Consider the following 10843-nt stretch of genomic DNA (forward strand, 5'->3'; position numbering starts at 1 on the left):
GAGGGGAGGGGAGGGGAGGGGAGGGGAGAGGAGGGGAGAGGAGAGAAGAGAGATGTTGTGAGCACTGGGGTTCCTCGTAAAAAGGAGGGACCTGAAGCATGGCTGGGCTCTGCCTAGCAATTGCAATGAGTGACTGCTTTCTGGGTCCTGAATTTTTTTAATGTGGCTGGTGTACCTCCTCCAAACAAGTTCACCTCTAATTCCAGGAAACAGAGTAATTCCTTTGACGACCCAGACCCTACAAAAAGCCACTGTCCTTAGAACTCATCCCCTAAAATTAACATCAGTAATACTGAGCATCACGTGAAAGTCCAAGCTGCTGAAAACTCTTACCGACGCTTCTTTCAAACAGGCCAGATGATCTGGATGGAGTCCCTGCAGTGCATGCTCTATCTCTGCTCACCTTTGCTTCGCACCTTGCATGAACTGGAGGAGCGACAGATGCACATTGCAGACATTGCACCTCACGACGTGACCAGGGATTTGATTCTTCTCAATCAGCAGCGACTGGCAGAGATGGAGCTCTCTAACCAGCTGGAGAGGAAGAAGGAAGAACTGCGGGTACTGTCGAAGCACCTGGAGGAAGAGAAGAAAAAGACTGAAGCTCTGCTCTACGCCATGCTTCCTCAGCACGTGGCCAACCAGCTGAAAGAGGGGAAGCGAGTCGAGGCAGGTGAATGAACAGGATGCATTCGTGATGCATGATTCATGCACCAGGTGATGGTGATAGAGAGACCGGGGTGCTGGCACAGCCCCATTGCCACTATCGTGGAGTACATTCTCAGCTTGGTGACATTCATAGGTAGGAGGAGGACCACAGACCCTTAATCTCGCTGATAATAAAGATTAGACTATTCTTTCAAACAAAGCTTTGGAAGCTATTTGCCAAAATTGTTCCTTAGGAGGTGAAAGGTGGTAGCAGCTGCCCATTCAGGGAACAAAATTCAGCGTTTCAACAGTAAACTGAGATTTTGTTTTTAACGTGGGTGTGCAGGGAAACGAGAGCTCAAAAATGAAAGGAATAAAGAAATTGGTCTTTCCTAGAAAATTCTCTTAGTTCCTCGATCCTATCTATAAACCTAGAATCGTCATGATTCCCATTGTTATTAAGGATAGCAAGTAAGAATATGCTTAAATTCCCTTTAGTAAGCACATACATGAAGTTAGAGGTAAAGAGCTAAGTATATCCTGAATATGGATGGACAAATGGATGTATTCAAATGTCTGGACCGTTTGAGATGTGTGATGGTTCTTACATTGGATACACTCTTATATCGACATCTCTCTTTCATATCAGCACCCGTATATGAGTGTTACAACTGATAGGTCATATTCCTAAAAGAATGATGAGAAAGTAATCTTTGCAAACAGGTCTCAGACAGATGTCGCGATTGCCCAGCCATTACAAGTACTTACTGCTGGTCTTTCTGCTCACAGGAGAGTTCAAGGAGTGCACTATATTGTTCAGCGATGTTGTGACCTTTACCAACATTTGTGCCCAATGTGAGCCTATTCAGATAGTTCTCATGTTAAATTCAATGTACCTGCGATTTGACAGACTGACCACGGTGCATGATGTGTACAAGGTATGGACTGATCGATAAAGGCTGTAGAAATAGTCTGGAAAAAGATTTTCTTGTTGATATTTTGGGTTTTTTTGTTTTTAAATGCACTTCAATCCTCTCCCCCCAGCATGATTTTTGATAAACAATAAAATACTGCACATTTGTAGTGGCCACACAGAGAAATTAAAAAACAGGCAGAGGTGTGATTAAATATGTTTAAAATTTTCAGACAGGAATGTAACTTCTATCATGGGCTAGAGCCTCTTTCCACAACGCTAACACCAGAACGGCTGTTCTTTCATACACCTCTCTCTCCTCTCTCACATGTCTACCCAACAGGACAGGATATCCTAGTTTATGGACCAATTTGAATCATTTTCCTAGTTCTTTTATTCCAACCTGTTGTAAATAGGTCACTATGTCATTAAGTGTCTCCTTTGGTGGGAAATAACATTATAAACAATACCCAGATAATACCTAGGCTTTGTTTTGCTTCGTGGAGAGAGATCTTAGGCAATGGTATAGATCTCCTGCTGACCCCGAAGAGCATTGATTAGATCTAGACTGTAATGTACGTGTTGTCTCCAAACCGTGCTGGAAGGATCAGAGCCCTGGTTGACATATAATAATAGCGTTATTAACATCTCCAGAGCTACCCAGATTTGAGGAGCTGAAGAGCAAGTCCTCAGTTTCTGTCTGTCCCCAGCACATTAAATATTTAGGAAGGCAGAAATAGTGAAGGGTGAAATCCAAATCTCATTCATTCCTTGCTCAGGCGAGGCATGCAGTTCATCCCGCAATAAATTGTACTGGGAAATCAGAAGCATTTCTGCCTTGGCAAGGAAACTGTATTCAATAATTGAAGCATCCAGGATATGGCCAACAGCTCTCAGGATAAATTAGTGTCATATTCTATCTAAATCATCCATCATGAGTAAATTATCTGTCACTGTAATAATCTCCTTTTGATGCCTGTATATAACTCCTATTAATATTGAAGGAAGTTGCTAGGGTCCAGAGAGGGAGGACAAGATTACTATTTCAGGGAATTGAGAAAGAAATGAAATATTGAAATGGATCAAAGAAACTTGGCCCAAGCTTATAAACATCTGAAGTTATGAATAAATCTTGTTAAATTAAATCTCCTACCACGGCCGAAAAATAATTAGGGTATCTATTTGCATTAGTAGCTTTTTACAGTTGTTTTTAATTTGTTACAGAAAATTGCTGGCATGACTGTGGGGTTGGCTGTCTGATAGAAGGCATGTACAGGAACACATTTTTCGAGACTAATGCGCCAAACAGTTTTAAGTCATCATGTTAATGAACGAACCCAAAGACGAAATTATGTTCCCGCTCTCCTATTGGTGTTCATTTTTAAGAAATCCAATGAATCTAATTTAAACTGATCTCTTATTTACTGATGGTAAATATAACAATGAAGTCTCATAAGAGGAGTTTAGAAAATTTCCTTACCGTGTAACAGTCTTTTACAGTGAAAACAGTTTTAAGTCATCATGTTAATGAACGAACCCAAAGACGAAATTATGTTCCCGCTCTCCTATTGGTGTTCATTTTTAAGAAATCCAATGAATCTAATTTAAACTGATCTCTTATTTACTGATGGTAAATATAACAATGAAGTCTCATAAGAGGAGTTTAGAAAATTTCCTTACCGTGTAACAGTCTTTTACAGTGAATTTTAAAGGTTTGAGAATTCTCTGTTTCAAACAGGCCTATTCTATTCCCAGCAAAATCTCTGGTACAGGGACAAACCCCAGAGTATTTCTCAGGTGCCTTGTCAGGCACTTCAAGGAGACTGGGTGCCTGAAGGAGAACGAACCCTTCAGTGTTCGTCTCACAGGCTGCAGCGTGTTGTGGGAAAACAGCTGGTTGTAAGGAAGGATGCTCCCGAGCTGCTTAGTTCACACTTTGCATTCTCTGACATCCTGGAGATTGGAGTTTTCTTAATTTCATGTGAAGCCCTTATTAATAATCACCAGTGAATAGGCTCCCTTGCTTTATTGTGACTTTTTAAAAAAGAAATCTCTTTTGAAAAAGAAACACGCTTTTAACACCAATTGTGAGTTAGAGCTCATTAATAGCAGTCAGCTATCGGATAACCTCCTGGCTCAGGAGTCTGTGCCCGGGGACAGCTCTTTGCATATAGGTCTGCCCTGGGTAAGAGGAAGGCAAAAAGCCTGACACTTTCACAGCATCCCTTACTCCTTAGGGTCTCTCACGCTGACACCTAAAATGGGTCAAGTAAGCAGGGACAGAATGTATTGAAATTTTTAGTGTGGAGTCAAGGAAAGGATCCCCGTCTCAAGGAAACTCGCACGTGCTAGAGCTTTTTAGTGATTGGAAACATCTTTTAGAAGAAAAGGGGAGTTGGTGCAGGTGAGAAGAGCCCCAAAGAGCAAAGCATTAACCTGAGCAAGATATATATGGCATGCTCATGTGCTTGTCCCTCTCAATTAAAGGTGGAGACAATTGGAGATGCCTATATGGTAGTAGGTGGGGTCCCTGTGCCTGTACCCACTCATGCTGAGCGAGTTGCTAACTTTGCCTTGGGGATGATAATAGCAGCTAAAGGAGTGCAGAACCCAGTTTCTGGAAATCCTATCCAAGTAAGTTGTTAACGCAAAGATGCATGTGTGGCTGTCTGCTTCTTGGGTTGGGCTTCTGGTTAACGTATTGCAAGAGGACATCCAAGAGCTTCTTCTGACTCCTCTGTGACTTTGGGCAAGGTCCACATGGGTACCTTCACTAAGAGTCTCTCCCTGTGGATATTTGATATTTTACTGGTGTCCCGTGTTGCGTTAGGATGAACTTTTAGGTGGCTGGATAGCATTAAGAAAGATCTTAAATAACAAGTGACATCTGGGGGGGTGGGGGTGGTTTTTATGTCTTTGTGAAGATTAGAGTTGGGATCCATACCGGTCCTGTCTTGGCTGGAGTTGTTGGAGAAAAGATGCCTCGTTATTGCTTGTTTGGAGACACGGTGAATATAGCTTCCCGGATGGAGAGTCACGGTGTCCCGAGTAAAATTCATCTAAGCTCCAGTGCCTATCAGTGAGTAACTATGATGGAAACTTTGCCTTTTAAAAGCTGTGCTAAAACCCACTGGCCTTGGCAGCTGCAGCTTTCAGGGTAGATGATGCTGTCTTCAGTCACTGATTTATGCAGCTTACTTAAAGAAAAATCACTGCTTACGAAGAGTTTTATTTGTTCTGATTATTTCAAAAGCACTTGTATATGGAGACAGAGATTTGAGAGTCTCGATCCTAGAGAGCAAAATATGGGAAAAAAATAATTGTGATAGCTTATTTGGAAGTACCAATAGAGTGACGTAGATGCTAGAAAGACAGAACATTTAATTTGACGTCCTGCGTAACAAAAGCTTTAAAATCTCTCTGATTGAGCACAACAATTTGTGGCGTAACAGTTCTATTTGCACTTACTAAGGATTAACTGCATAACCCACTATCCTATTTGTGCAGTGAATAATTTACTTTCCTAAAACTCATGCCACTAAAAATTAAATACTACATTTTCAAGAATTTTATGTATGCCTCAAATATGTATGCAAGAGGTTGAAGCGAAGACAGGCTACAGAGGAGGAGTACAAAAACATTGTCTGGGCACATAGGAATGATACTCGGAAAGCCAGAGCTCAGCTAGCATTGAAATGGGCAAGGAAGGTTCAAAGGCAGCAAGAGGAGCTTCTGCTACGTGAGCAGAAAAGTATAAATGGAAACGTGGACCTGCTGTGGCAGGTGATTTAGTGACAGTGCCCTGAATAAAGGCTGAGTTACTCAAGGCCTCTCTTGCCTCGGTCTTCACTGACGAGGTCTTCAAGGTCCCTGCACCTAGAGTCAGGATTCAAGGAGTAGGTGAAGTACCAGTATGGGAAGAGGATCAGATCAGGGGTCTTTTGAGAAACCTCAGTCTGTAGGAGTGTATGGGAGCAGATGGGATGCCTCCAAAGGTAATGAGAGAGCTGGGTGATGGCATTACAGCGCTGCTGACTGTCATCTTGGGAAGGTCATGAAGATCAGCACCGTAGCAACTGAACAAAGCCAGATGTTAACCTATATTGAAAAATGGCAAGGAGGACAGGCTGGGAGCTATAGGCTGGTCAGCCTCATGTCAGTCCCAGTGAAAACCAAATCCTTTCGGAAACCATTTTTGGACACATCAAGAAGGCAATTGGGAATAGCCAGTCTGGATTTACCAGGAGTAAATCATGCTTGATGAGCCTGATTGCCTTCTCTGATGAAATGACTGGAGATAGTTCTGTCTAACTGACACTGGCTACCTCAGTTCTTAATTTCTATTTACTGGTCAATAAGAACCCTCCACCGTACTGAAGTATTTGACTATGTGATCCATTGATTTTTGATCAGGCTGTACGTGTAAAGCTATAAAAGCACAGCAGGCTTGAATAAACAGTTGAAACAAACCCTCAGTTATTCACGGATCAATACGCTTTTCCTGGACTGTTGTGATTTGATTACTTCGATTACAATAGCTCTTCTAAAACACCAGTATCATTTTTGCTAATCTTGAATTTTCACGTGTCATTTTGCTTCTGATATTTTAGATGCCTAAAATACAAGAATTTTGAGATGACTGGAAGAGGAGAAATAGAAGTAAAAGGCAAAGGGAAAATGCACACATACTTCCTCATTAGAAATAAGACTGCAACTGAGAATGAGATTATGGGAAGGCCAATGAAAGACTTAGATTCTGGCCATGAATCTGTTCAGTCCTTTCAAGAAGGTAGGACTGAAACAATACCAAGTTGCCATCAGCCAGGTAGAATCAACTCGACATATCTTTCCCTCCTTGAACAAATGAACATTAATACAACTCAGTTAAATATCCTTTTCTCTTCTTCTTTCAGTTACTCAGACTCAGCCAGAGAAGGACCAGACCCCAGCCGTTGCAATGAAGTATATTGATGGCCCCACAGATGCACAAAACAGCCTCAAAAGAAGAAATCAAGCGAAAATTGCGGATTTAACAGGTAGTTATTTAGTTACCATCTAGCAAAGACAACGGAACTAGGAAGTAACTGAGGCTTAATCTTGCAGCTTCATTATATTCTTCTTCTGAATAACCATTGTTTTACTCAAGCCAGAAATTTGAAGCTGACCGTTCTGCACACTGTTTAGGGCCAAACAAATTCACCTTCAGAGCAATCCCGGGTGTTAGCTGCGCACTAGGGAGAAAGAAGCTGACATAGCTGTCAAACCCCCGAGTCCTTCTGGCAGTGCAAACACGAGCGGGTAAAATGTCAGACAGCTTTTCACATGGACAGACCCCAACTGTTCGTGTACGCATCTTTTCCTAGAAAAGCTGTCATTATTTGTAGTTATGGGGAAGCCCTTATCGACTCAAGCCTGAGAAAGAGAGACCTCACTGGCTGTGCAGCCTGGCAGTCCTCAAGCCAGTCTCCTCCAGGAGTCAGAAGGATTTATTGCCATGCCTAGGTTCTGCGACCAAAGTTCATCCTCCTTTGAAGTAGCTGATACTGAAAGAGAGAGAACGGATTTGATGCCATGACAGTCTAATCTGCTGCGGCGAGTCTTGTAATTCTATTTACGTGTTTTGTGGATTTTATACAGCCTAAATATGTTGTCACTGATTACTAGAAAATATTTTACTCCCTTCCCTCCCACCTGCTTAGACGTGGTAGTTAATCTAGTATATGGTGTGCTGACAAACAGAAACCTCTACGGTCATTAAAAACTCACGCTGAAGGAGTGTTTCCTTTCAGGCAAAACTTATGATTCCAAAAGCGATGGGAGTCTCCGTGGCAACCAGCAGGCAGATGATGGTCCTTGTCCTCTAAACCGGGGAAGAGTCATACCTGCTACTGAAGAGGCACAGATTAGGAACGTTCGCTCTAATTTTTGCACTTTACTCTAAGTTTCTTACTTTTTACATTAAACAGAGCAATTTTATTATGATTTAGTGCATTTTGCTGTTGTGGGACTGATTTTGTATATCAAGTACCACATGATTTTGTAAAAAAAAAAGAAAAGAAAAAAAAGAAAAAAGACATTTCATCACAGTTTTCAGCAAAAAGAAAACAATGGAGGATATTTTTTTTTAATCAATCTACGTGTGCCATATAGTATTCCCAGTGGAGAAGGAAACCACCGCGAGATGCTTTGAAGATGTATTTTTCAGCCTCTGCCACGTCTTTGAATATCCCTATGTAAAAATCACTTCTTGGTATCTCGCGCAGCAATGGAGAAAGAGGTGACTCATCCAGCTAGAAATACTCCTACTCAAACGAGCACTTGCCATAAAAGAAACATTCCCTGAAGTGACCATCTGTCTTGACTTCAGCACAGCCAACAACTTCCCCGGGTAAGGTCAGCAGAGTTTGATCTACATTTTAACTGCGATGACGGTTTAATCTCTTAACGGGTCATTTGTTGGGTAAAGGCATTGTGCGGTGGAAGTGCAGAATAGATCTAATACAACCTGTGTTTCTCCATCCTGAAGAGAAAAAAGTCGTGTACTCTGTGGCACCCAACAGTAAAAACAACACCTGCGACCTTTGAACCAGCTGTCCACGCGGTGCTTAGGTGATCGTAGAAGGACGTGCACATAGTGAGGTTACGTAGCATCGAATTCATCACAACACTGAGGGACTGCTCAAGGCCTATGAACTATTTGAGACCTTCAAACGAGTTGCAAGTTTATTTCTCATTTTCTCACCCCAGCTAAACAAAAAGTTTCAGGACTACAGATGGAGCCTGACCGTGCTGGAATTAATGTCATTAACGTCACTGAAAATAGCAGCGTTAAAGATCAACATCACTTAACCTGGTGTCAGAGGCTCCTCAGCTGAATTACTTCCATGCTGATACATTCTTAGATTACGCCTGATCAGAAATCGCGGAGAAAAATTGAAGTTCAGTTGTCAGGGATTTAAGATGTAGGAGCAAAAATGCAATGGATGTAAAGCTTGTGGACAATTTGGCGCATCATAAATTATGCTCTCACTCGTATAAACGTAGCTTGGAGTAGGTGGAATGTGCTTGTACTGGGTGACTTTGACAGGAGATGCGCCCCGCACGCTGATTTATTACCTTTGGGTGTGGATTTGTTGTCTAAGGATGCAAGCATGAGACCCATTTGAACTTTGAGCAAGAACTCACTGGAGAAGATGATAATGTTACTCCTCTGTTACAGTCTGGAGCATCACATTTCCACCTCCGTGGCTGCGGCAAGAGTGAGGGTCTTTAAACACCAGACAGAGAGGTAAGACTGATGAAAGGCATCTCCTCCTCTCTGTAGTATAACAAGATGAAATTTCACCTGGTTAGATTTTCTTTTTAAACCTCTGAGACAGTAGCTCCCTTGTCTGGGTGCTCTACAGCTCTGTCTACGTCAGCAAGTAGCGCAGACCAGTAGAGGAGGACGTGTAGAGCGAAACCGTCAGTGCTGTTGTCCACGCCATAGGTATTTCGGAGGGCTTGCTAGTGTGGTCCCACGCACCGAATACCTGTTAGCTTTTGGAGCACCTTATAAGCACATCCTCTGACTTAGTTTCGTCTGGAAGAGACCCGTTCGTGTGCTTTGGGACCACTCTACAATGTGAAATAAAGTACGGTAAGTGGGTTTGACCAGAAAATTCACTCGGGAGGGTCCTCCTGACTCTGACTGAAATGCTGATGTAGACGCACCCTTTAACATGAGCACTTTCCACGGTACGGCTGAGCAGCACCGTTCTGGGAGAGTGCAGTTTTATGAATGGCAGGATTGATTGATTGATCGATTGATTTATAAATAAGGATTTTGCTGTCTAGGCACTGTTCGTTATTTTGGCGAGGGCGAGATCTACTGGAGGTTGAAGATGCATCTAAGGATTATTATTGTTAAGTTGGGTATCAAGATTTTAAACATTTGACTGTGTGCTGCCCTCAGACACACAACGTCTAAATTTCACCTTCATCCTTAGTAACTCCTCCCCACCGCTCCAGTGCTCATGGCTTCGCGCTTCTGTATTATGACCATAGCTTTAAAAAGACTTTCCTAAAGAAAAATAATACCCAATTTCTCTCTCGCTTACTATGATGTAAATGTGAAGTAACAGTTAAATCGGCACTATCCCACTGATTTAAGTCGAGAATCAACTCTGACAAGACTTTTTTGTCTCCAACCTAGAGACGCGTTTCACTACCCTTGACTAGTCGTGCTGATGGAACGGAGAACACGTCGTTTAACAAATGGCAGTGGTGGACTCCGTCTTTATCGGCTGTCACTACGGAGATACAAAGCCACTTAGCCCCAAGCACAAGTGTGACACAGGAGCGTACATCTCTCAGCGGCCGGTGCTAATGCAGGAGGGAACCTCTTGCTGTCTCAGCTGCTCTTGCAGTCCCGTACCTGCGTGGCTGAATACCACTGACCACCTCTCCGAAAGGAAGAATTTCCAACTGGAAATCGTCCAACAAGCCTGGCCATCAGTGAATAGGGCTTAGTATATATTCCAGGGTTTAATACAGATATATTCCAGAGTGGTTTTAGGTTTTAGAGCTCCTCTGAACTTGTATGGATCCTCTTGGGAAGAAGAAAGAAAAGGACCATGGCGTAATAGCTGCCTGCATCTCTCTGTCCAAATTTTAACACTCGCTTTGCTTATAGCTGCCCTTTTTGCACGGAGTAATCTATGAATGTTTAATATTGGAATGTTTTAATTGCCAGTAAGTGCTCCATGGTAAGTCACTTTGTGCTGTACTGTGGTAAAACTGATGTGCTCAGTGGTTTCTCTGTGGCCTCTGCTACAATCTGGTTCTCCTGGAGGTGCAAAGCTAGGTCAAATCCGCACAACTGCTTTTAAAAATTAACGTGCCTGTGCATCATCATGTGTTCTTAAATCTGTGGGCACTGCTAAAGACTGCAAAAATATTAAAAAATAAATCTTTCCATTAATATACTGACTGCCATTTGTCGATGACTACTTTGATTCCTTTCCCTCTTTCCCCTTCCACCTTTTCAGTTCTTTTTCCCTGTAAGTACACAAAGTTTAAGACCATTATACCTCTAAAAAACGTCCAGTGAGTTTAATTTCTTGACCATACACAAAGTTATATGTGTTTGTGTGACATCAGAATCAGCAGCCCGCTACAACTGACGTTGTCATATGCTTATTAATACGCAGTCTTGGTGTCGCTGACCTATCCTACACAAAAAGGGTGGGAGAAAAGAATTCCCACTGCTGCTTCATGGAAGCTGAGGCTTAGAAAACTTAA

At 42.4% G+C, this 10843-nt stretch overlaps 1 protein-coding gene across 1 annotated transcript in view; it reads left to right on the plus strand.

Annotated features, from left to right (window-relative positions):
• LOC103905104 (guanylate cyclase soluble subunit beta-2) overlaps positions 1 to 10536 on the plus strand; it is a 22104-nt gene extending 11568 nt beyond the window's left edge. The window contains exons 9-16 of the mRNA XM_009286672.1: positions 353 to 673; positions 1438 to 1586; positions 4049 to 4195; positions 4486 to 4640; positions 6172 to 6350; positions 6475 to 6597; positions 7351 to 8849; positions 9756 to 10536. Coding sequence (XP_009284947.1) covers positions 353 to 673; positions 1438 to 1586; positions 4049 to 4195; positions 4486 to 4640; positions 6172 to 6350; positions 6475 to 6597; positions 7351 to 7502 — 1226 coding nt within the window. The 3' untranslated portion in view covers positions 7503 to 8849; positions 9756 to 10536. The remainder of the gene's footprint in view (positions 1 to 352; positions 674 to 1437; positions 1587 to 4048; positions 4196 to 4485; positions 4641 to 6171; positions 6351 to 6474; positions 6598 to 7350; positions 8850 to 9755) is intronic.
• The last annotated feature ends 307 nt before the right edge of the window (positions 10537 to 10843 follow it).

This window comes from Aptenodytes forsteri, unplaced genomic scaffold (genome assembly GCF_000699145.1).
Source record: "Aptenodytes forsteri isolate BGI_AS27 unplaced genomic scaffold, ASM69914v1 Scaffold184, whole genome shotgun sequence".
Lineage (NCBI taxonomy): Eukaryota > Metazoa > Chordata > Aves > Sphenisciformes > Spheniscidae > Aptenodytes > Aptenodytes forsteri.